General features: G+C 39.0%; 1 protein-coding gene across 1 annotated transcript in view; it reads left to right on the forward strand.

Moving 5' to 3' along the window:
* The window catches only part of RDX (radixin), a 41,730-nt gene extending 25,393 nt beyond the window's left edge, over nt 1-16,337 (forward strand). The window contains exons 5-14 of the mRNA XM_075490964.1: nt 458-732; nt 4,605-4,688; nt 5,166-5,312; nt 6,790-6,886; nt 7,535-7,698; nt 8,350-8,480; nt 10,656-10,816; nt 11,794-11,886; nt 12,735-12,977; nt 13,984-16,337. Coding sequence (XP_075347079.1) covers nt 458-732; nt 4,605-4,688; nt 5,166-5,312; nt 6,790-6,886; nt 7,535-7,698; nt 8,350-8,480; nt 10,656-10,816; nt 11,794-11,886; nt 12,735-12,977; nt 13,984-14,148 — 1,560 coding nt within the window. The 3' untranslated portion in view covers nt 14,149-16,337. The remainder of the gene's footprint in view (nt 1-457; nt 733-4,604; nt 4,689-5,165; nt 5,313-6,789; nt 6,887-7,534; nt 7,699-8,349; nt 8,481-10,655; nt 10,817-11,793; nt 11,887-12,734; nt 12,978-13,983) is intronic.
* Nucleotides 16,338-27,067: the final 10,730 nt, after the last annotated feature.

The following is a 27,067-nucleotide window of genomic DNA, read 5'->3' on the forward strand; positions in this document are numbered from 1 at the left end:
AAGAACAAAGCACATGTATTTAGTTCAGTAGTTCAAAGACTTTTAAAAGAATCCAACTTTACACTTATGTTGAAGAAATGTGCTGTAGTTCTTGCTAAAGAAACCTTGTTAGACCCTAATTTGTTACTTCCTGCAATTCATCCTGGGATATAGTTTTGATTTTTTTTTAATACGTATTACAACTTCTTTTTTTCCAGATCATTATTGTGATAAATACAAATTCACACAAGCCTACAAAAAACTGTTAAGCAGCCTTTGAGTAGTATTTCAAAATTGTCTGATTTATCCAAGTTGGTGTACTTGATTCAGTGCTGTGTGAACCTTTAGTGAGTTCCACAGTGTGCTTGTTAGGAAGCACTGGATTTCAGTGTAGAAGAGCTAAAAGAGTTCATTACTACCGAGTTAATTACATTTAATATACCATTTAGTGCTCTTTTTCTTTATTCTTCTCCCTCAGGTAACACAGCAAGATGTAAGGAAAGAAAATCCTTTGCAGTTTAAGTTCAGGGCCAAGTTTTTTCCAGAGGATGTATCTGAAGAATTAATTCAGGAAATAACTCAGAGACTTTTCTTCCTGCAAGTCAAAGAAGCGATCTTAAATGATGAAATATATTGCCCACCAGAAACTGCAGTTCTTCTGGCTTCTTATGCTGTCCAGTCCAAGTACGGAGATTACAGTAAGGAGATACATAAACTAGGCTACCTAGCCAATGACAGACTTCTCCCTCAGCGGTGAGTGAGACTGTTTTTGCATCATCTGCTGCACATAAACTTGGTTACAGCACATTTTTTATAATTACAATGTTAAGTGATAATGTGTATTTAATGGTAGCTTTCTTAAGAGTGCATGTCTTGCTAGTAAAATTTAGAGATCCTAATTTAGACTTTAAATAACAAAGAAGTGTCACAACCATTGGTTTCTTGACCTATTTCCTGTCCTATCCACAACCATCTGCACAGATTTAGTTGAACACATTTCTAAAGTACTCCAAAATGATCTAATGTTCCTGGAGGTTTGCTTCTGCTAAATTAAAATCAAAATACTCTAATACAGAAGTCACTAAGAGTCACTTGATAGTCACTCCTTTTCTTCAGTTCTTGATGGTTTTGTACACTTAAATTATAATAATTTCCTGAAAATAATTATAAAGGGTATTGCAAATAAAATATATAGCAGAAAAATGCTAGCCTGGACAGAAAATTTAGAAACTAAATTGTTGCCATTGCTGTTGAGTGTGAACTCTGGTATCAGTCACTCATCTAAGTGGTTCGGAAAAGTAAGCACCAAGATTATAGTTCTGTTTCTTCATGCAACTGAAACCATGCTCCTGGCATGTATTGGCAGCAAGAGAAGCATTGCAACACAAATGTACGAGGTTAGACAATTTTGTTAGTGTAGATGAATCCATAGTGATGTATCGTGGACAAATGTGTGCTTACTAAATATGTAACATCAATGCATCTTCAAAGAAATGAGAGCCATGGAATAATTTGAGGTTTCTTTAAAAGTCATATGCTTTGTCTCTCTAGTTCGAAAACTAAAAGTAGAAACTCACTTATTAGTGTAACTAAGCTTGAGAATTTTCTAGCAAGCAAAAAAGCATTTCAAAGGATTGTGGTGAAGTATTGAAATAAATATTTCTGAAAATGTTTCAGATTTTTAAAAATCCTGGCTAAGAGTTTTTGGTTTTGGCTGCTTACTTCCTTCTTGTGACAATGAAGTCTATACCTCTTTCTAAAAAATACCCTTTGTTAGGAAGGCAGGGAGATGTAGAACCAGTAAAACTATCATTACTGAATATGTTGGCTCACAAATCTTGGTTTTTGCTCTGTTATGATGACAGCCTGTGAACACTGGAGTACTTGTATATGACACAAACTCAAATACTTAAGATGCTCTTTTTTCAGTAGGCAAATGTTCAGATGATTTCCCAGCATATGCTTTCAACCAGTTGTGTGCCAGTCTGCACTGAGTGAGCACGTAGCTTTGGTATTCATTCTAACACAATTATTCCTGTTTTGCGTCCTGTCACCAGGAGATTTGCCAGAAAACTTACAAGTACATCCTAAAAGTACTTTTGAACAATATACAATGTAATGTCAAAAATACTTATTTGTTTCCCAAAGCAGACTAGCTTTGCAAAACTTTACTGAAAAAGGTAAGAAAAGATGTGCAGTTCCCATTAATTAGAGTCTTAATGTTCACCTGTCAAAACTACTACATATTTCTTGGCTCAGAACTGTGAGCTGGGTAGTAACAAGGCATCAGGTCCTTGCTGAGTTACTCTGTTGCAACAGTCCTTGCATATCTGCTAGTGACATTTCATCAATAGCGTGTGAAGAGAGGATGGAGGGGACCAAATGATGAGAAGGCTATTGCCAAAGACATTGCCAGATTTGGGGATATCACAGAAACACAGAATAATTTGAGCTTGGAAGGGGAGCTCTGAAGATCAGCTAGTCCAGTCCCCCTGCTCAAAATAGAGTCACCTAGAGAGGTGGTTGATGCCCCATGTGAGTCAGTGTTTGAGTCATTTGGACAATGCCCTTAACATGCTTTAACTTTTGGTCAGCCCTGAAGTGGTCAGGTAGTTGGACTAGGTGATCGTTGTAGGTCCCTTCCAACTGAAATATTCTATTCTAATTACAGCAGGTTGGTCAAAGCCTTTTGCAGTTGGGTTTTGAATATTTCCAAGGATAGACACTCCCAACCTCTCTGGGCAACCTGTTCTAGTGTTTGACCACCTTCGCAGTAAAGAAATAAAATAAAAAATTGTGTTCAAGTGTATTTCACTTGTGCCCATTGTCTCGTGTCTTTCAATTCAAATTTAATTCAAAAAGAGGAAAGTGCAAAAAATTTCTGTAGAAGTAGAAATTTAACTTAATTTGGAAAGCCCAAGAAAGCACAAGTCACCATGAAGGTGACTGAGTGCTGGCACAAGTTGCCTGGAGAGCTTGTGAAGTCTCCCTCCTTAGAGATATTCAAAGGCTGTCTAGACATGGTCCTAGGTGATTGGCTGTAGGTGATGCTGCTTCAGCAGGGGGGTGGACAAGATGGCTTTCAGAGGTCCCTTCCAACATCAACCATTCTGTGATTCTTTGGAGAAGAGCTTGGGAGCAGGGCTTTTATTTTCAGATGGGCACTTGTGTGACAATCCTGGGATCGTGTATTTTTGCAATATCCTGTTTTGTCCTTTTTTTTTTTATTTTAGCTTTGTTATAGTGCTATGAAAGCTTTTGAACATTTTGTGAATATCTGCTGGAGGAGTAGAAGAAATAATGGTGGAAAGCAGCTCACAATGCAAATATTGCAGTGTAAAAGTCAGGACTGATTTAATTACAGAACTTCTTTAATAAATTAACATTGTCCTAGAAGACTTGGAATTCATTTTTTTATGTAATAGAAACTTGTAAGTGATTGCCAGAACGCTTTTAGATTATTACAGCCAAAGAAGGCTGTTCTACTTTGTGCGTTCTGTAACAGGCTTCTGTAAGTATTGTATTTAGGGCTTATACTTATATTCAGGGCTGAAGATGAAACAAACAGAAAGGATGTTTTGTCATTGCATGTTCTTGTATCCTTTAGCTGTGATGACCTACATTAGCTTTGTGCAGGTGCAAAAACTAAAACCCCTGCCTCAATTTTGAGGAGGAAAGCCTGTTGATAGGGATGCACACTAAGCAAATCAAAATGTGATATGGCTCCCACTGAAAAGTGCGCTTCACCAGACGTGGGGCAGAGTAGCAAATCAAGTGACAGAGAGATCCTATAACAGAAGAAACACTGCATTAGTATCTTCTGTATCACTCAATCTATTCCTTATTGTACTTTTCTGAAAACGTAGGGAAAAGTAGTAAATCCTTACTTTCCTGAGTAAAGAGAAAGGAAGGAAAACAACTGTTCCGACTTCTTTAAGATTATTTTCAGGCTTTTTTTTTTTAGTTGTCCTTTAAAATAATTTCTCTAGGAATGCTTGAAATGCTAGGTGCATGGAATAAAAGTATAATAAAGTTATCATATCCATTTGATTTCTTACTGCAGTACTACATCGAAAGTTCTATTAGGTCAAAACATAATTCCATCATTGCAGCCTGCTATAGATAAACCTCAAATAGTTTTCTGAAACTGGTTCACTACTGATTTTATTTATTTAAAAAAAAAAACAAACCAAAACCAAAAAACAAAATAACCCCCCAACAAACTAGTCTTAATGTGTTACTTTTTCTTTCAAACAACAGCAGAATGAAAGCTTGAGTGTATCTGTGCATACCTAGAGATTAATTTGAAGCATTGTTGTATGAGGATTTTGTAGGTCTGTGTTTTCAGGTGTTCCAAACATTACATTTTATGACTTTATTGAAAGTTGAGATATGCCATGGTGTGACTTTTATATTACAAAAAGTCTAGAATACCATGCAAAAGAAGTGATTTCACACTATTTTAAAAGTGTATTTGTTGAAGTTTCTGTGTCTGTTTGGGTTAAAAAGATGAGCAGTAAGTTTATTCAATTAAAGCATATGTTATGCTGTGTAACCAAACTTGTAACTTTAAGAGATTAAATTGGTTGTCAGTGTCATTTAATAGCAACAACTTCTATTCACAGTGTGTTAGAACAGCACAAACTGACAAAAGAACAGTGGGAAGAAAGAATACAGAACTGGCATGAAGAGCACAGGGGAATGTTAAGGTAATTACTAAGAGAATGTTCCAAGACCTTTAAGGGTTTTTTTTGTTATTATTAGGATGTATTTTGGGAGACACGATATTTGTTTGGAAACTCCTTTCTCTTATTCTGACCAGGGTAGGCAGTTATCAAAAACTTCCATGAAAGCTGCAGTGAGGGTGAGTTTCCAGTTAGGTTACCTGCATGACTTCTGGTAAGGTTGTCAACTGCCTTTGTCCACAGTTGCCTGCCTCTAAAATATACTACTTATTTCCATAGCTCACAGGGTGAAAAGACAAAGAGCGGTGATTGAACTATACTTGGGTATTAATGTGTAGACCCTCTACAAGGATCTGAATCAATGTACACATGAAAGTCAAAGGAGAGAGATTTAATTCCTAACTAAATTTTACAAATTAGTTATTCTGCAGTTCCCTTATTCTTACAATGTACTTTTGATTTGTCTACACTGTGCAATTTTTTTTTTTCTTCTTTCATCAGGGAAGATTCTATGATGGAATACCTTAAGATAGCACAAGACTTGGAAATGTATGGAGTCAACTATTTTGAAATAAAGAATAAAAAAGGAACTGAATTGTGGCTAGGAGTTGATGCTTTGGGTCTGAATATTTATGAGCATGATGATAAGTAAGTGGCTAATACTCACTTTGCAGTTCTGTCCTAGAAGATCCTACCTGACATTATACAAAACCCACCTTACTCTGTGTTCGATAACATCTAGCAAAACAGGTTCTCAAAGACCTTCTAATCTATGTAAAAGAGAGAAAAAGAGAGATAGACATTAACTGCCAGAATATTTGAATTTTAAAGATTAAATAGGGATGCAAAAGAAGGGAAAGGAAGAGCAGTTCTGTGTAAACTTAAATTTACGTTGCTTAATATGGATGTACGATAGCTAGACCATCTTTATATGGTTTCTTTCTGTACTTTTCACTCCCTCAGGACTTCCTCTTCAGTCAGGATGAAAAGGACATTGAGAAGCTGAGCAATATATTCAATGAGAAACATTTTGTAAGAGCAGTGACTAGGATTATAGCTGTTAGAGCATGAACAACTTTGGTATCTAAAAGTGAAACCTTTTAGACATCAAAGAAAGTAGATGAATCTTGTGTCCTGATAGACACATCAGAGATTCTGTCCTACTTGAAGAGGGATAAAGCTGAAATGTACAAAATTTGAAGAATCTGAAAACAGAAGAACAGGCTTATTCTTTTGTTTCTTTCCAAACACTTGTTAGTAGTATCTGATGTCAACAGTTCTTTCACAGTGATTTGAAATTAAACATGATGTGTCAAACACCAGATAACAGCTGTCAACTGAACTGAAAGTTAATGCTCTTCAATGTATATGCTCTGTAACAAAATTCTGTAAGTCTTAATTGCCATTAGATGGCAATGTAACTCCTGAAAGAAGGAAATATTCAGAAAATGATCAGATTTGAACGATCAACCAATTTTTGGTATTCTTTAAATCCCAATAGTTAGCAATCAAATACTTAAACATTTTCTAATGCTTGTAATTAAGATAATACAAATTGAAAAAACTTTCTGTGCTCATGGAGAAAAATATTTACATTTATGCAGTTGGTGCATAACATTGTAACAGTTTCTGAACTGAATTTATTTTACTTAAGATGCAAGGGAAATAAATTTAAGTTGAACTTTGGAAACGTAGGAACACATATCTTACATCTGAGTTAAACCGAAGTACAACATTGCTGAAGGCTAATTTAATTTCAGTCTTTGAAATGTCGGTCTTTTCTCAAATTTAAATAGTTATTCTTTTCACTGAAAATAAAATTATCAATAGCTTCTAAAGAATCAGTACATGATTGTGATGTTTAGCATCTATTTAATGATAGTAGAATAAGTCACAATTGAAATTTCTAAATTCCTTCTGTTACAGTGCCATGTAATTTATTCACTAGTAATTTATTCATTTGATGGAATAATGTGTAAAAATTGTCTACCAAAATATGCTTGAACTGTTATGTTTTGTAAATGTAATTAAGTGTGATAGTGAAAATGGTATGGAGTTAAGACTTAGTGGACATAAATAAAATGCACATCTTTGCTTGCTTCTAATGAGCTTTTTCTCTTTGAAGGCTGACACCCAAGATTGGTTTTCCTTGGAGTGAAATAAGAAACATCTCTTTCAACGACAAAAAATTTGTCATAAAGCCAATTGACAAAAAGGCCCCTGTAAGTAGTGTGTAGAATAGTATGCCTTTGTATATGAAGAGATTTAAGCCTGCAGGGACTTGCTCTGGCATTATGGCATGAGTAAATACTTTGTGACATTTATTATTTTTATTGGTAGAGTAGTCAGTAATCAAAATGAAATTTTGATTTTGAAGTATGGTATGTTTATTTTCTCTCTTTTCATTTGGGTTGATACTCTTAAGATTTTAATTTAAGTCAACTAAAATTTTGTGATGTGTTGAAAAGCCACAGTGTAAGATGCTAAATTCTCTGGCTCCCTGCCTCTGTTTTTCTTTTTTTTGTGTTACAGCAGCACATTTCATGAGACTTTCTAGGTCAAAACTCTTCAGTTAACTAACTTGCTGAAATAGAGTAGAGAACCGTCTCACTTTTTTTAGAAGTTTAAATAAATAATTTTGTGGAAAGTAGCTAACCTCTACATGGAGGAATCCAGGTGTCATTTTGAATTTATCTTGCAAGTTTCTTACAGTAACTAGATTTATAGATTATGGTGTTGGATTGCTCAGAGGATGAATGTCAAAATATTTGTTAGTTTAAATTTAGCAAATGCAAGCATGCAGTAATGCTTTGAGTCTTGTCACAACTGTATATTTAGATTAATCGATATACTGCAATTATTTTTGCTAGGATTTTGTTTTTTATGCACCCCGTCTGAGAATTAACAAGCGAATTTTGGCACTGTGTATGGGAAATCATGAATTGTACATGAGGAGGAGGAAACCCGATACAATTGAAGTGCAACAGATGAAGGCCCAAGCTAGAGAGGAGAAACATCAGAAACAATTGGAAAGGTAATTAACAAACTTCCATGAAACACAAAAAAATTCTTCTACCCTTTTAAGAAAACTAAGTCATAGAATATCAGACATCTTAGCATTCTAGAAAAGAGAGCACTGCTTTTCTTTCTGTAATATGTAAGGAGGCTTGTGGATTGGCATGGCTCATCTGTCTTAATAGAAAGCTGTATCTTTTTTGAGCTTTCAGCATAGTAATAGTAGCCGTACTGCTGTTTCTCATTATGTTTTTGTGAAACAGTATTAACTCTGTTGCTTGATTCTTAGGGACTTTTATACTCTACAGGTGAATCTTTAAAGCAAGTTCAGTGAAGAATGTCATGACTTACCTTTTGTGTATTTAAAAAATACCATTGCCATTTCTAGCCCAGGTGAAACATCAGCCATGTCTAAAATGCAGGTATAATTGTGGATTTACCTGGTTGAACCACAACCAAGGCTGCTAATCAGTTCTGTTCATAAATTGTTTTTCTGTACAGTATTTTGAAACCGAAACGTGGTTGTTCTTGCATTGTAAACTGAATTTGAAACATTTAAAATTATGTGCTTCTGTACTAGCTGAGTAAACTGAAAAATATGCTACCAGCATCCTTAGAGTAGAACTTAGTCTGTTTGAGGTTAAAAAACCCCTTTTACTATTTTTTTCAGGGCACAATTAGAAAATGAGAAGAAGAAAAGGGAGATAGCAGAAAAGGAAAAGGAAAGAATAGAGCGTGAAAAGGAAGAATTAATGGAACGCTTACGACAAATTGAGGAACAAACAATGAAAGCTCAGAAAGGTGAGCTCTTACTGGTCCTGGATTTCTTATATGTGATGACAATGTTTAGTTCAGTTGGGTAGTTCAGTTCCACAGTTCTCTTGGTATGTGTGGGGCTTTTTTGTTTTGTTTTTGTTTTTTAAATGTATTTTATTAATAATAACAAGAATTTAGTGATATACTATTTAATTTAAGAAGAGAGACTATTTTTCAATGTTAAGAGTTAAAAGCTAGAATGTGTGCGTATGTGTGTATATTTGTAATAGAAAACCAATTCCTAATACAGCAAAAGTTTCAATTTTCTTTAATAAAAAGGAAATTAATGCATACACAGTTCAACTCGGAATTATGAACTGCTTAAAGTGCTGAAAACCTGGAGTTGGAGGGAGCAGGGAAATTAGAGAGGAAGAGTCAAAGTACTTCCTCTAGGATTTTGTTGAATTTAGCTTTTCATTTGGAAGTTCCTTGTTCCTTCATTTTCCTATTCCCTCGTAAGATTTGAGAATTTTAAAATTAAAATCTTGTCAGATTTTAGTGAATAAACGTAGTTTCACCAATCACAGTTCTTTGTGTTGAACCACCATGTAGAGTCCCTGCCTCCACAACTTCCCAGTCCCTCTTCTCCATGTTCTTTTTTGCCTCAGGGTTGGTTCACATTCGTAAAACTTCTCTTCCTCTCTTATGTTTGTAACTGTTGGCTTCAGGCACGATAGATAGAATCAGTGACTAAATCCATGCAAATAAATTACATATGCCTGGCACTGTTCTCTAGCTCTACTCCAATATTTCTCAGTCTTTCAATGCAGAACAGGTTGGACACATCCAGACAGGTAACACACAAACTGTGCCTTGGAATTGTTTAAGGGAGGGCTATTTAGCCCAGGACAAAACAGTGTCAGGGTGATTCTAAAGGTTTAACAATGTACACTTTCTCGTAACTTTTGTACGCGATGTAGTTTAACTTCTGATGCAATACATAATGTTCATGTGTTGCTGGTCTTTTTAACCTTCTATTCACATAAGGAAAAGTGTTTATATAAATGGTATCTGTGTTCTGTAGTTGACTTGGTAGTTGTGTTCTCCATCTTCACAGGAAGATTTTGTTTGAGTAGTGTGTTTAAATATTTCTGTGTTTTATTTAATTTTCCAAGTACTGCATTTGTACAACTCCACATGCTTGTAATGCTGTTCATTTCATTTTATAACTGACGCAGTAGGCCTTGGAAACCAACTGAACAATATTGATTACATGAGACCTACTTAAAACTACAAGTGTGAAGATTAAGCATGTGTCAGCGTACCTGGGAAGGTGCTTTTTTAGTATTAAAGCATATGGTGAAGGGCAAATGGATTGTTCCAATAACTCAGCAGTTGTTTAGGTTTTCTAGTGAAGGAATCTGTGGCAGCTATGCCTAGACAAAAACATAGTGGAAAATTTATCATTAGAATGAGCAAGGAACTTCAGAAAGACTTTTTTCATAGTTGCTTTATTTTGCACATCAGAGGAGTGTATTTTGCCTGTGCAAATCTTACCTTGTAGTACTGGTAGATTATTAATTCTTCCTGTTTTACTCAGAGTTCTGTCCTTTAGATTGTAATATTTTGCTAACCAGGCAGCTAGACAACTATTATCCCTCCCTTGATTTAAAATTTTCCTGTTTGCACCTTTTTGGCTCTGTTCTATGGAGAATTTTTCTGACCCTTCCAATGGGTCTTAGGTCATTTTGCTGGAGGCACATGCCTAAATTGTCTGTTGCAATTAAGGAATCTTTGTCAGGCATTTCAATAGAGTAGAAGAGTGTTTTGCTTTTTTACTGCAAGAGAGAATGATTTAATGTATATAAAATCTCCTCAGTAGTAAGAGTTGAGGGTGTATGTGCATGTATATGTACATATATTTGAGTGTTTAGATTTATTGGCGGGGCGATAATTTTCTGAAACACTGGGCTGTCAGAACTGTCAGGTGAGATGAAGTATATCCAAAGTATGTCTTAAAGAGGGGGGAAAAAGAGACATGGAGCATAGCTTTAGGTAACATGCACAACAGCTCTTAGCTTGAGGCAGCCTTGTAAATCTTGTCAGCTTTCTAGGTTACCTTATTTTTACTATGTAACAGCATGTTACAGCTGTTATGTGTGTTACATATGAGGAAGAGCTAGGTAGTGATACCTTGTCTGCAAACTTTCCTTTTGGCAGAGCTAGAGGAACAGACTAGAAGAGCTCTAGAACTGGATCAAGAACGAAAACGTGCAAAAGAAGAAGCAGAGCGCCTGGAAAAAGAGCGTCGAGCAGCTGAAGAAGCTAAAGCTGCTCTAGCCAAGCAGGCAGCTGATCAAATGAAGAACCAGGAGCAGCTAGTAGGAAGCTTTAACCCTATTTTGAAACAAATTGAAAAAGATAGTTGGAAACGTAGCCTTTATTCTTGGTTATACCTATCTTGTCAAATAGACAAGTACGTTGAAACACAGATAAAATATGTGAAATACTGTTACAGATTGTTGTGGGAACTTTTTTAGAAAACTACATTAGATTTGCCACTACTTGCAAGAAAAAAAAAATCTCTGGGGCTGTAGGAAATTAAATTATGAACTAGGTGTTTCAGACTGACTACACCCACTACATTCTCTTTCTAAGAGTGTCAGGCTTAACCAGCTGAGAACAAGAGTAGTTTCCTTCTGCAGTCCACTGGGAAGCCTGTTCTCTGAAGCAGGTCTGTTCTGAAGCTTGATGGTGGTGGTGGGGAGTCGGTGACACTGGGGTGTGTGTGTGTGGGGGTGTTTGTTTGGGTTTTTTTTTTTTTCTTCTCTGTTTGCAGGATCTACAGTATCTTCTCACATTCTGTGCTAGACTACTTCTTATTCAAGATTTGCATGTAATAACTGAAAAAGGCACGAAAATAGTAAAGAAATGATTTCTCAACTATAAAACATCTTTTGATCTTCTGTAAACTTAGCACACAATTCTGAAGGCAAGATTTAGCTTAATAGTACTGAGATCATGATCCAGAATACAGTCTTACTGGCGGAACCATTAAAGTTGTATTAAACTGAAACAGCCCCAAATGCTAATTTGAAACTACAGCTCACTCTTTCCCAGCAAGCTTTGGAAGTGTAGAAGATAAATATTTTTTTTCTGGATTTATTTCCATCAGGCAAGAGTACTGATTCATTCCCTCGGTCATGTATGCTTAAAATCTGTATTTTTAGCAGAGAAGTGATGGATGGTAACTAACTCTTTTCAAGTCAGATCGCAGCAAAGGCTCTGCTTTCTTCCACTGCAGAGCCAAAATGATACCAAATTAAAACTTCTACTTCATTTTTTTTGTTTGTTTCAGGCAGCAGAACTTGCTGAATTCACTGCCAAGATTGCACTTCTAGAGGAGGCCAAGAAAAAGAAAGAAGAGGAAGCCTCAGAATGGCAGCACAAAGTAATGAGCTCGTGCTGTGTGAAGTCAGAACTTCAAAGAAACTAAAGGAGATGAGTGCGGAAATTCCACTGAAGTCCATGGGATTGAGTATTTCTCTTTCCCATAGGCTTCAGATAAGCCTTTCTTAAAGGTTTTTGTTCTCCAGTCTAGTGAAGCCAGCCTATACTTCTACTTAATTCATTTATTAATATTAAATAGTCATGAAGGGGGGGAAATTCTCATCATAAAGGTATGGTCAAAGATTTGAAATGGCTTCCTTATGTGTGGTCATGAAATAGATTGGAGCTTTGTCTTGGAAAAGAAAATACCTCAGGAGCGAGATGTATAAAATCATGAGTGGTGGTGAAAAGATGAACCAGAACAGTAACAAAGGCACATCGAATGCAAGTGGACAATAGTTTAAAGCAAAATAGTATTTCTTCACAAAACCTGTAATTAGCTATGGGATGTGAATACTAATTGTGTGCACAGGTTCAAAAAGTGATTGAACAAATTCTTATAAGTTCTGGTTGAATCTGGAATTTGAAGACATCACCTTTGATTTAGGAAGTCCCTGAGCCTCAAATTTCAGGAGGCTGGGAAAGCTGGAAAGCAATCAGCATGACTGCCCTATTCTCTCACTCTTCTCTTGTCTACTGCTGGAAATAGCTGGACTCCAGTACAGCTGGTTTTAAGTCACATCTTTTTTACTCTATATTCCTATTTGACAATTTTCAGTGCATAAGCTTGTCATGTCCTTTATAAAGGACAGTTTCCATGTGTCTGAAAACATCTCAAATATTTATTTTTATTTTTTCACTATTCATAAATCATTTTAAAAGATGCTAAGTACTGTTTACTATATTTAGGCTTTTGCAGCCCAAGAGGACTTGGAAAAGACCAAAGAAGAACTGAAATCTGTGATGTCTGCTCCTCCTCCACCTCCTCCCCCACCAGTTATTCCTCCAACAGAGAATGAACACGATGAACATGATGAGAACAATGCTGAAGCCAGTGCAGAACTGTCTTCTGATGGTGTCATGAATCACAGGAGTGAGGAAGAACGGGTAACAGAAACCCAGAAAAATGAACGTGTTAAGAAGCAGCTCCAGGTAATGAAGATTTATAGTTGTAGCAATGTAATTCAGGCTTTGGGTTTTCATTCTTATTTGTCAGAAATCTCATTGAAATTACGGTGTGCCAAGGAAACAGCCTTTTTATCATTTACTAGGTTTATTACTAATTTACTAACCAATATCATTCATAGTGTTCTAGAAGTGGACTAGATAGAAAGATTGGATGTATGATTGTGCTTTATAGCTTAAAAGTATTGGTATGTTGTCACATTGGCCAGTAAATGTTTCTAATAATTATATAATGTCCAAGACACCGAATGTTAAAACGTAATGCTTTCCTTTCTCAATATTGAAATTCATTAAGTGGTATGAACAGATGCTTGCTTAATAGTATTTGTGTTTATTTGCAGTCATTCACAGATGTTGTAAATGCAAAAACTGAATTATGCCCATTTTGGATTAATCTTACTTCCCTGAAACAGGGCATTTCCTCCCAGACTAGTCTTACCCCTCAAAGTATAATAATCTATGTTAGTGGTAACCCTTTGCCTTGTTATGAAATGTCTATTTGGGAAGGAAATAAAAGAAATGGAAAGCTGCTGCTTTTGCTGGCAGCAATATGTTAGTAGCATGTATGTATAATATCCTTTCTGCTTGACCAATCACTGAACAGGATCAGGGAGATAAACAAGAGCTCTCTTTAGTCAAGCAGAAATTGAAAAATAATGTCATTCTCCTGCTTTATCCTGCTGGTCCCTTTCTTCTTGGATGTTATGGTATGAAGCTTTTTTCTTTTTTTTTTTTTTTCTTTTTTTAGTTTAATGGCCAGACTTATGTAAGGAAAGAATCCTATGTTCTCCTTCTCTTTCCCTCTGCAGTCTTTCTGATAGACCTCACAACTTGAGTTACTGAACAGCACAAGTGTTTCGTAGGTTGGCATTCAAGAAATCTATATCCAAGTTGCAGAATAGTTGTTACCAGAAATTCCAGAATCATTAAAAGATTAGTCAAAGCACTTAAATGCAAATATTTTATTCAACAGGCTTTAAGTTCTGAGTTGGCTCAAGCCAGAGATGAAACCAAGAAAACACAAAATGATGTCCTTCATGCTGAGAATGTTAAAGCAGGCCGTGATAAGTACAAGACTCTTCGACAAATCCGACAAGGCAATACAAAGCAGCGTATTGATGAGTTTGAAGCAATGTGAGAGCTGTTATTTTGCATATATGTTCCTCGTAAAGCTGAACCACCAACAGAGAAAAAAGCAGGCCTTTGCAGATTTGATGGATTGCACCCCACTTTGCCAAAGCACTTAATACCAGTTTGACTACAGTGGCTAGAAGACAAATTTAGGGGAAGCTATTCAACACTAAGGCAGTCTGTCATCCCTAGCTTTTTGATAGCAGTGTTTTTCCCTGTCGTGTTTTCAGTTTCATTGTTTCATATTTTTTTCTTTGGAAACTGATGTGAAGTATATAACGACTGACAAGTGTATGTATTGCTTAAACATTAAGAAGTAGAAAGAAGAATGGAGCTGAACCTAAACTGGATAGGTACTATTTCAATATGAAGTTTGAAATTACATTTTTCAATGTAGCTACACCATTAAGAGTTTGATATTACTGACTTCCAGTTTCATTGTTTTTTCTCCCAAATGAAATTCTTGGTGTTTCATGTCCTGTCATCATTGATGGTTTTCTTTGCCTACCTGTTCACAAAGGTCTGGATGGCAGGTGGTAGTTCCAGGAAATATTTTTAAATGGAACACTACCTGTGGGCAGCACGTGGCTGCTGATAGGCTTGAATAAGTATTGCTTTTCCTAGGTGATTCTTTTAGATGTGCAAAACGTTCTAATGCAGCAAAGGGAAAAAAAAATACAAAGCTTCATGTGCTGTTTGCTTGTAAGTATTTTATTTGTAGTAGGGAGACCTGGACCTTTCTGGCAAGGGAGCATATGAAAACATCAGTCCCAGGGAGGGGACAGTATCCTACCTCACTACTATATACATGATGACTGGTCCTTCAAACACCATGAAAAAAACCTGTTTAAATTGACTATCACTACACAGTGATATCATAGAATGCTAGGAGCCCTTACTCCTAGGATTTTGTTTTACTCGAAGATGGATTTATAGTGCTAAATACTGTCTAACTGCCTTTTGTTGAGTTTAAATTGTAAAAGTGTCTTGTGTGTTTTAAAGCTGTAACCTGTCACTGGTATACTATCTCCTGGGAGGGGTGTAGAATGTGCATGTGCGTTAGTTTGTTGTTGGATTTCCAAATACAAAATGAAAGTTCCCAGAATTGGAGTAAAAGTGTTTGTAGCTTCAGTTTTCAGTGAAGCTAGTATTGTCATTGTCATATCTGATGTCAGATAATTAAGTCCTTTCCCTCTTGAAAAGGAGACCTGCTTTTTTGAGACATTTTCTTAGAAATTGAACTTTAGAAATAACTTCACAGTTAATGTGGACTGCAGTTATTCCTTCTCAGTACCCTAGTAAATATCTACAGTGGAATAACCCTGCTTTCTCTGAGGATGGTTCAGCTCTTTTCTGTTTGATATTATGCACTCATAAATTTACACTTATCTATTAAAATTTGCCATTTTATTAAACATTTTTTCATGCACAATAGGTTTAAATTTCTTATGAACAGTCCAACTAAGTTTTTTTTTTTTATTTTATTTTGTGGAGTTAAAGGTTGGCTATGTGGGGTGACATCATGAAAATAAAATAAAGATACATTAATATATTTTTGGTTTGTGGGGCTAAACATATCTGGTTGACCTTGAAGACTGACGTGCAGATGGTGTGCACATGCTTCAAAATGCTGCTTGGTGGAAGTTGGTGTTTCTACTTGCAGTGCATTGTAAGAACAGGTTTTGTTTCACAGGCTTCATACACTGAAGCTTAAGCAAATTTCTGAAGTATTCAAATAGTTTGCCATAGCAGGTGAAATACCGTGCTTCCAGTGAGTTTTCGTTTTTCCCTGGAAAGTGTGCACTAACACTGATACCTCAGTTTCAGTGTTGGGAAAAAATACCAGTAAAGTTTGCTGTTCATAAATCTACAATATATAGAGTAGGGCTAAATGGATTAGATCCATTTATAAAGCTGTGTGATGATTTTTTTTTTCTAAACAACCAGGAACAACCATTTGTAATATGGATTTTCACAATGAACAAAGTGGTAATAGCTGCTGTCACCAGCAGTTGGGAACACTTACTGGTGCAGAAATACTAAGAATACATTTAATGATTACTTGGTGAAGTAATTTTCCACATGCTTTTTCCTTTAGCATCATGTTTTGTGTTGTACAATTAAGCTACAATTACATCTACTATTTTGGATAACATTCATTGGTTAACAATAAAGAGATACAGTTAATTTCTCTGAGGTCCATTGTTGTTATTTAATGCACTTTTTTCTGACAGCTTTGCTAAATGCACTGTAATAGCCTTTTTCCAGAGCAGTGTACAAATTTGATCATCTTTGTTTCGCACTCTGGTCAAAATGAAATTTAAAAAAAAATATTTTCAAATTGTATCCCTAGAGAATGGTACTTTGCTTAAGAAATTGCCACATACAGTTGGGAGGAAGCACTGGTGATTGTCAATTCAAAACAGGATGTGAATCATCAGAGCAAATTGGCTTTCTTGAGAGCAGAGGGTAATTTGTCCACGTAAGAGCTCTATGGGTAATGTAAGAACTTTCAATCACTGCCTACATATTGCTTAGCCCAGGTTAAGTGAAATTTAGTTTAACAGGTCAATGTCTTAAGCACTGAGAAACCTTGATGTGGTTTTTTGATACTGCACATTGTAGTGGACAGCGCTGTCAAATATATGCAGGGCCATATGCTTTAGGTAATGGCAAGTTTATGGGCTTTTGCACCTAATAACTTGGAGACAGCAGGGACAGTCCCATGTAAGTAGGTATACAAACTAATCTGCTAAGCAGCTCTGGCATAAATTAGACCTCCTCTCAGGTGACATTCCATTCTAGCTTGTATTTGTTTGGCCTTGCACTCAATACAAGCACATGACCCTTTTTGTTACTCTGTATGGCAGAATTGTTATGATGAAGTAAAACGTGTGTACGTCATGCTTTTTACTGTGTGCATTTCTAGTTTCATACTTCTCTCTTCTTGGAGCCCCTCCTGCTGAAGCATTAGATTTGAGGTTTCTCATTTGTTAGAGAGCTTCTGCATGGGTATGTAACTTCAGAATATTGTGCTTGAAAGGGGAGGTAAGTGCTTTGAAAGGTTTGCTTTGGTTGGGTTTTTTTTAAAATATGTTCTTGAGGTGGAGAGAAAAGGATACCAAATAGTGCCACAGGCCAGACGAATACAATCACCCAGAATGCCTTGATGTTAAAGATGATAGTCTGCCTTCTGGAAGTAGTCCCCTCTGCACATCAAAACCTACATTTTCTGTTGGTTGTACTCTTTAAGTACATGTTTCTTGTATACTCTGTTTATTTTGTCCAAAACGGAACAAAATTCATATCTGCCTTTTTAAACCTAGTTTGGAACGCATTACTGGCTTTTGCCCCTTTCTTAAAACATGTTCTCTAGGGCTGTTAAGTAACCTGCTTAAGCATCTCTGAGGAAGAAGGAGGTTTGTTCTAAATGAAATACTTTCAACTTCTGAGGAGAAAGTACCTCAAGTATATTTTCTTAATTTTTTAAAAGAAAGAATGGAGAGTAAAATGATTAGTTAAAACATTTTGCTTTTGAGAATAACTTTTTATGCAAGCATTTTCCATGTCTGTTCACATGTGGATCATCTAAAAAGTCTTGTTGTCCCCAAGACATCAGATTAGTTTCAAGAATCGGCGATTTTAACAAAGTTGATATATCCCAGTGGGATGAAGTTGTTGACGCTAGTGTTCATAAAGATACTTTCTGGGTACAAATATCAACATAAGAAAGCGGAAAGCTTCCTTACAAAAGAGCAAAGTTCACTTATTAATAGAAGTCGTCTCATACACATAACGTAATGTATCTTGGCTGGGTGATAGGATTTTCCTGGAAAACGTGTTAAGTGTCAATGGATCAGCACACAAACTGCGGTAATTTCTTTGACCCCATCCGAGCATATTCTGTTGTTTGTGCCCAGAGGTGGAGAGTACCTGCCTCCCCGCCGAAATGCCGTGCTGGCCGCTCAGCTGGGTGGGCGGCCCGGAGGCGGTTCTGGCTGGTGCTGTGGGTGCCTGCCAGGGGTGTCCCTCTGCTCGGCTCCCACGCAGGCCGTGCAGCATCTCCTTCCTCCCCAGCCACTCGGTCTGCAAGCGTGCGAGTTTTACATGACTGGCCCTTTTCCCAGCTGGGCACCCAGTCGGCAGCCAGGAGCAGCTCAGGGCTGGAAGAGATGGCATAGCAGTGAGGAGTAATGGTAGAGGACTACAAGGAAAACAAAACAAAACCAAACCTTGCGGTGAGCTAGAATCATTAACCGGCCCATTTATTCACTTGTGTTGAGGACTCCTTTTCAGTGCACTATTGCAGCATCCATAAATTCACTATGTGTGACCAATAATTTGTTTAGCAAGTTCAACAGCCAGTTTGTTGGAGGGAGTTGCACTTTTCATTTCACAGAGCTGAGCCCAGGTCTGTAGGCATAGGCCAGTTATCTGGTTCTGTTCTGACTCATGGAGTCTGTCACTTGTATTCACTTCACTCTTTGCAGGTTCCGAGTTGATAAATTGCTCCTTTGGCATACAGTTAGATAAACTTTGACTTGTTTTGCTTTTTCTCCCTTCATGGGGCAGAGATTGCTGACATATCAAATGTATATGTTTTATTTAATGTGAATGAAGTGGACTCGCCAAAGCCCAAAAAACTGCCCCCCAAAACTCCAATTCCAAACCATTAAATTTCTTCACAAGAAGAGACCACAAATGCAGCGGTGCCTGCAATATTCTAGATACTCGGGAAGAGATAGACTATGCCCACACAGCTCCTAGTTTAGGGAAAGATGAAGTTACCAAAGGGAAATGGAGCATTTGGAATTGCTGGGATTCCACTCGGCGCTTATATTGGCTTCTGTGAATAATGTGTCAGAGTGTTTCTGTTCACAGCAGTAGGCTTTAGGCAGCAGAAGAAACGAGGGGAGATGGAAATGTACATCAGAGGAGGCGGCCTGGTTGGTGCAAATATTCCTAATGCACGTGTGTGTAAGAGTTAATGTTCCCTGTGCTCTGGATAAGTGGATCAGGTGCAAAGAGACCAAGCTCAGAGGTAGGACAATTGCATTGCTGCTTTTTGCTTGTTTGGAGGGTTTTTTTGTTTGCTTTTAAACTACCTTATTTACACGAGAGGAGTTGCCATTATCTGAATATTTAACTGAAGGCTTTTAGAAAGACTGCTGCCCAGCACTAAAAGGACTTGGAGTTCTTAAGGCCATGTGTACCCAGACTGGCCTTTATTATAGCTTGCTAAATTTCAGCAGAAGACACCTTCTGCAGTCTGATAATTTTGCCTTCGAGCATTTCTGCCTTGACAAGATAAGAGTTGTCTACATGCACGGTTCTAGCTGCCCCATTGCTTGTTCCAGCAACGTGAAACCCGTGTGTACCCATGTGAAACAGTAATCGCGTGACAGGCGCCGTGAGCACATATGCTGAACTCTGCGGGATCTCATATCAAGTCTACGGCTCCCTGTGGCTTCAGCTTTCATGCTTCTTAATCACCCTTGATTTCTTCATTAAACTTGATACAGTATTTAACTTCTTAATCAATAACTTCAATAATATCCTACTAAACTGAGCTTCCAGTTGACTACTGTGTCAAATGTTTTCTTAAAATATATTATACTGATGAGTTGAAATAGTCTAGCTTTGCTTTTATTTAAGCAGCACTTCTGATTAATTAATAATCTCTATGAATATGGTAATTCCAGTCGTGTTGCCAGAGAGATTCATTTGCATCAGGGCTGAAGCTGAAAACTTTTCTGCCAAGTGCACTTCGATCTTCAACAAAGTAAGTTGAGAATGTGTAGGTAACATCCAGAATACACAGACCAGTCTCCTGCCGCTGCCTTTGTTACTGGGAATAAATTCATTTACGTTTGAGTGAGCAGATCCAGTGTTTAGGGATTTGGGACAGGACAGCAAGCTTGTTCACACATCAGAAACATTTCTAAAAAGGATAAGAAATCTTCATATCGCTAATCTGCACTTCTGTATGTTTCCTGTCCTTGATAGTTTTTCTTTGCTTTAACTCACATTTTGAATTCAGTGCTTCAGGCATCCGTCTCGCTGCGCAGTGCCAGTTGTTGTACATCTCTGTACCATTTGAAAACCCAGCTCTTCCTCTTTCTTCTTTTGCATTTGGGATCTTACAGAGTTGTTTTCAACAAAGCCAGCTAACTCATCATATTTCAGTTTAGAACTAGCACAGCTACTCTTGGAACAATCTCTGGATTCATTTTGGCTACACATTCTTTTGTCAGGCACGCACAGTATATGCCACCTTATAGAAGAAATAACTATTAACTAGTTAATAATTGCTAGTAGCATTCTGGAGAACAGAAAATGTAAGAAAGCAAGTATGTTAATGCATGCAGAAAACAGGGCGAAGGTCTGAATCACAGTGTTTATAGCCACGAGGTTCAACTTTGAGCCTAGCCCTAGTCATGCAACCGAGGGAGCATGTGGGAGAGAAATTCTGTGCTTTCATTGTGTAGCTTATCTGTCTGGCTGGGCTACGCCAGAGAAAGCGCTGGAAGGGGATGGTTATGCCCACTCAAGCAGCAGAGCAGTCGGGCACAATTGCATGGTGCTGTGGCTTTGCTTTTCTGCACAACCGTTGTCCTGGATGTGAAAATACTAAAAAGAAAAAAACATGGAATAGTTGACCTTTTCCTGTGGGTCGTGGTTATATTCCTGCCTGGCTTCGAACCTCGTCTGCAGGTCACCCTGGGAAAAGCTGAAGTCCTCTATAGCATAAGCACAGAAATCTTTGAAGAGTTATCCATGCGTCTGCACTGACTTTAAGAAGCAGTGGCAGTGGTGGGGGGGGAAAGATCTCTTACCTGTCTCTGTTCATTTTTATATGGGGCCATGAAAATAAATTCTGGAGAACCTTCTTTCTAGCAGTGGCTTCTGTATGCTTTGGGTGGCCCTTTGCATACATGTTTCTCCCAGTCTTTGAACCGGTTCTCACTTTTCGCCTTGCTTTACTGCTGCTGTATTTTTTTTTTTGTCCTTGCTAGTGTGTCGTGCCATTTATTTCATCTGAAGAATAGATTTCAGCTTAGATCACTGAGAGCTTTAATGCAATTAAATAACTTTGTTTCAGTATGAGAATGCAAATTAAGATGGGGAAGGAAGGTGTTGCATAATTATTAGTTTAAAAACATTGCGGGGGGGGGGGGGGGGGGAAGGTTTAAGCCTTAAGACTTACCAAGAGAGATACGTTGTATTAGCTGACTACGTAGACTACAGGGTGAAAACAAGAGGCAGGCAGCTACGTATGGCAAGGTAGACTTTTCCTCAAACTAAATTTATGGTAGCAAAGTACTTTGGTAAAATTCACCAGGCTTTTTATTTATTTATTTATTGACATTTGCTGGACTCTTTAGACAGCACTGGAGAAGACAACACTGTATATTTCTTTTTTCAGTCATGTTTCCTTTAATTACTTCTGTTGTGGCTTATTCTATCAATTTAAGAGTAAAAATGCCTTTTTCCTCCCCAGTGATTTTGTAAAATTGTGTTTTGCCTATGACACTGCAACTAGCTTTGTAATCTGGAGCTTAATGGATGAAACTATTTTCTGGGGGAAAGGTAGTATAATTTGCTTTGCATTTAACTGAGCTTGATAATTTATACTATATATATTAAAAAATTTATATATAGCATGGTTAACTCAAGATTTCTAATACAGTATGTGGCATCAGGCCTTGTGTAATGGCTGTATTAAAGTGAAATACACAAGTTGCTACTTATTTTTATATGAACTTTGGTCTTGAATAGTTTTAGAAATCAAACTTTTTAAAGCTAACTGTGTTTAAAAAATTATTTTAAAAATATTACAGCGTGCAGAGTGAATATGGTTCAGTTTTGTCCTTGATATCAAAATCAGATCTATTTACCTCCATGTTTGTCTTTATGCTCCTGCAAAAGCCAGCTGTTTCTGGGGATCTCTTAGAACCAGGAAACATTTCACTGGTTTCAGTGGTACCTTCCAGCCTACAGTTTCACTCGCTGTCAGAAGCCCCTTTCTCCTCCCCACCCCTGGCCAGGAATTGCTGTCAGACTTTTAAAACACCGGAGTGGTTTTAGTACTTCTAAATCTTAACCACTCATCTTATTTGCTTATGCTCAGGCCCTGGAAGTTCCCACTGACTTTCTGTGCCAGAAAATGATTTGTGCGGGAAACAGGCTGCAGTATAAAACTTGACACGATATTCCTTCCCGTTACATGCTGTAGCTGCACTTGTAAACATAAAGTGGTATTGAGGGCTGCTTACTTTTGAATAGCAACTCATTCCCTATGCATATTGAATGACAAAGAGAATCTGGTAATTAAGTCTTTTTCCTGATTCCTTCTGAATGAAATTCTGATTTATTAATACTTATAGCTGAAGTGTCTCTCTAAAACAATCAGAATGAGAGGTTCGCGCTATAGGAAGGCTGAATTTAAAATACTGATTATTCTTTGCCTATGCATAATATAATATATTTAAGGAAGTTATTCTCTAAAAGGAAACCATTTTTCAAGGCACTTCAACAATGAATTTTCATAAAAATCAACATGGATTATACACATTTTTGAAATGTATCTTCACTCAAGTAAATTTTGACTCATTGTAAAGATTTCCACCAGAGAACTTTAAACTTTAGGAGAGAAATAAATTTGAGAGAGATTCTTTATGCTGTCCTCACCTTTTCTCCAAAAGGCTCATGCAAGGCAACAAACTGAATAAACTAAACCCCAGAGCTTATACAGCAAACGGCACGTGTGCTGTGCTAAAAAGATGTCTGAAATCATATTGGCTGTGATTGAATGTTCTACAAATATGTCCTATATTTGGTGTATTTACGCACAAGGCATCTTATTTCAGCCACCTTTGGGAGCAGTTTTAACACAGTCTTACCTGCGTCGCGCTCAGCTGTGGTTTCTCTCATCCGCATTAGCAAATTAGTCCTTTAAAACTACTCCCTGGGTGGATTTTAGGTTAGCTTCTTTATAATGCTAAAAGTTGCCATCAAAACTGTACTGGTATGTGCAAGAATTTGACTCTGGCATAGACGAGTAGTGAAAGAGAGTTGGACCTGCTCTTCAAGCCGAAAGTCAATGAAGATGGGTTCAGGGTGTCCTTGGGGTCTTGGCCACAAGAACCGCCTGTTTCTTAAATCATTCTTCTCTGGTGCTCCCTCATTCTGCTGACATCTTGAACAAAATTCAGCTGGAAATCAAATTCAGGAATTTGATACTTTTCAGAATCAAATTCACAGGGAGTGAAGTATGGCTCTTATGATGTTGCTGCATAATTCTATTTATTGTTTCTGTTTAGTATTCTTTTGCTAAATCTACTTGATCTCTCTGTGTCTTTTTGTGCAGGTTACAAAAGTACGATCTCTTGCAGCCCTTAGGATAGGAACAAGGTAAAGATCAGCAGAAGACCTGGGGTCTGCCAAGGCCTGCCATTGCACTTCTGTAAATCTGGACAGTTTACAGTGCTTTAAATTAGGTGCTGCCTGGTCCGTGAAGAGTTTTCTGGAAGGACCAGGAAGTGCTGTTATGACACTTCGTTAATGTTTGGGTCTCTCGTGGTCTCTCTAAATCTTTCTTTCGTTGTCTTTTCCCGGGAGAAAATTAGCTTTTTGAAGTATTTAAGTTGTTGCTCTTCCCAGAAAAACAGGAAATAATACTAATATGTTAATCTTTAACATGTAATGGGACGTGTTAGAGTGAACGGTGATGTGACCCTTCAAAGCGCTCCGGGATCTTGTAGGCTTTGCCCACAAAATGATGTAGTGTGGGAAGCCTGACTCTATATCCAGCCTGGGTCAAGTGAAATAAGAGTAGATCCTTTCCAAGTTTTCTTGGTTTTCTACACAATTTCTAATAGTCTTGATGATACATGAATAGCGTCAGATAATTTTCTAATGTAAAACTCCAGATTTAATATGTCTGTACATACATTTCCAGTGTAAGCACCCGTTGCTACTTGCCTTTTTGTACGCTATTAGGATGTGCATACTGTGTATACGTAGCCGCGTTGATTTGTGCACCCTGCACAAAAGCCTGAATAAATGGGTTTTAATGTTAATCCAAAGAATCACTCACTATTCATTTGCTGATCAATGCCGCTTGTTGCTAGATTGTACCACTTCTTTCAGTTCTCCGAGAAGTTTAATTCATTTTGTGGCACCAATCCAAAGTGGAGTTTCCAGGTATACGTCTTGTCCTGTGAGCAGATAAGCCATGGGAGGCTGGATTTGCAAAGAACGGATTGCTCTTGAAGGAAAAGATGGGAGCTGGTAACTGAGTAGATGGACACCTGGATTACTGCCCAATTCAGCTAGCATCCCCTGGCAATATACCAAGCCCTGGAAACGTTTGTGCTCCTGTGGTGCCTTCCTGCACAGTGGCCTCCTGCACTGGGAACCGTGCAGGTGGATCCACTGGAGGACTTAGATCTGAAACGGCGGCTGTCAAAGCCGCGCAGCACGTGTCCGAAATCGTTAGCTGATACCTGCCCGAGGAGGGAACCGCCCGAGCGCTCCGCAAGCCTCCCGTTGCACCGGGACGCTGCCTCGGTGCTCGCTGCTGTGCCTCCCGAAGGCAGCACCACCGCCTGCGGGGAGCAGCCCTCCGGCTTCGCCGACGGCGGGGAGCTGCGTGCAGGGGCCTCTCCGTCCTGGCGGGGCGTGGGGCCCTGTCCCCCGCCCCTTAGGACCGCGGGCTGGCAGGGCGGGCTCCTGCCGAAACCCCTGCAGAGCTGGGGGGCTGCGCGGAAGGAAGCCTCCCCCCGCCTCTGACTGGCAGTGGGTTACAGCGGGGCACCACCAGCTGAAGCAAGACCCCGGCTCAGCTCTTGGAGGACAACGTTTGGGCTCAGGACCCCGAGAGGAACGTGAAATCCAGAGCTGTGGGGTTTCAGGGGCTGCTTTGCGCATCTAGGCCAGCACTGGCGCCTTGGGACTGGCTTGCTCAGCACTCAGGTGATTCTTTTAGGATTGTTTCTTAAAGCAGCCTCTATCTCCCTCATGACCCGTGTGGGGGGTTAGAGATGTTCCTGGTGCTCAGGGGAACCAGGGCGTGGTGGTCTCCATGAATTTTATCTCTAGGCAGATTTTAAAGTGTTTCTACAATAACTGCAACTTGAAGCAGCCTTCTCCAAGATGGTGTTTACTTCAGGTTTCTAACAGTAAAAGGTAGGAAGACCCTTTCATGCAGATACGTCTTCAGTATGACTGCAGAATGTTCCCAAGGATTTTATTTACTGTTGTGCTGCCTTGGCTGACGTCTGCCTACGATGCTTTTTCGCTTCTGTTGCCAGTGTTGAAGTTCTCTGGTGGATGTCCTGCAGAGGAGGAATTGCAGAAGATGAAGGGTGAGGTACCTTAGCAGTCAGATTTAAAAACAGAAACCTGAAGGAGAGTGATTTTGATGTAATGAAAGGTTTGGGCTCTTTCTCGCTGCTGATCGTAGCTTTGTTCAAAATGCAGCTGCTCTGATAGAGCTGTGACAGATCAGATGGGCTGCTGGTTAGCTGGCATGTGCGGGGTCAGAGCCGCTGGTGGTGGCGGGCAGGAGCTGCTCTGGGAAGGGCTGGTGGCTCCCCGCTGGCGGCTGCTGGAGGACCCAGCCGGGGGACATCGCCGCCTCTGCTGCAGCAGCTGCTCTGTGTAAGCCTCAATGGCTGAAAATTGTCACAGTCTTCTGTGCGGGGTGACGATTGTGCCTGTGGGAAGACTACAGGAGGTTTCTTGGTCACCCCAAGGGGGTCAGGATTTTGCCGCGGTGAGGATGTTGTTGTTGAAATAGCAGATTGGTATTTAGCTGTAGTTAAAGGTCTGTCTGAAGTATTGTAGCAGAGTTGTATGATGAAAGATGCTGTCCTGCAAGGAAGGAAAGTGTGAATTCAGTCATGCCTGTGAATACCCAGCATGAAAGAGTGGTGCCTGGTCTGCAAGGCAGAAAGCAACTGGATCACTGCTCCGAGCGGTGTTTTCCTTCCTCGTCCCCCTCACCCCTTGCCTCTGTGCTATTTCCACACTTGGTGGCTGGCCAGAGGCTTTGCTGGTCCTTGCAGAAGTTCGTCAAGGGTCTCTCCTCTGATTTCACAAGTGGTCTTTGCATTTGTGGCCACGGCAGGGTCTGGATTTGAAAGCAGCCAGGCTGCAGCTGGCCAGGGCCAGGCGGGCACGCAGTGGCTGGGGTGCAGACACCCCGGGTCTCGGGGCTTGGCTGCCTCGACTGCGGAGGGCAGTATCGTGAACATTGTCCTGCTTTCGGCTGGGATAGAGTTAATTTTCTTCCTAGTAGCTGCTATAGCGCTGTGTTTTGGATTTAGGATGAGAATAATGTGATAACACACTGATGTTTTAGTTGTTGCTAAGCAGTGCTTACACTGGTCAAGGACTTCTCAGCTTCCCATGTTCTGCCAGGCGCAGAAGAAGCTGGGAGGGGGCACAGCCAAACTGGCCAAAGGGCTATTCCATACCATACGACATCATGCTCAGTATAGAAACTGGGGGGAGTTGGCTGGGGGGCAGCGATCGCTGCTCAGGAATGGGCTGGGCATTGGTTGGCGGGTGGTGAGCGGTTGTATCGCTTGGGGGATTTTTGGTTTTTGTTTTTCCCTGGGTTTTGTTCCTCTTTCTCTCCCCCTCTGTTGTTGTTTTCCTTTTCATTACAATTTATTATTATTATTTTATTTTATTTCAGCTATTAAACTGTTCTATCTCAGCCCACGAGTTTTCTTACCTGTGCTCTTCAGATTCTCTCCCCCATCCCACCGGGGGGTGTGGGGAGAGGCTGAGCGAGCGGCTGCGTTGTGCTTAGTTGCCAACTGAAGCTAAACCACCACAACCTACATACATTTTGAGGTTTTTTTCCCCCAGTTTCTGTGACGGCATGACTGAAGTTCTGCTGCGGCTTTGCTTTC

This window comes from Mycteria americana, chromosome 1 (genome assembly GCF_035582795.1).
Source record: "Mycteria americana isolate JAX WOST 10 ecotype Jacksonville Zoo and Gardens chromosome 1, USCA_MyAme_1.0, whole genome shotgun sequence".
Taxonomy (NCBI): Eukaryota; Metazoa; Chordata; class Aves; order Ciconiiformes; family Ciconiidae; genus Mycteria; species Mycteria americana.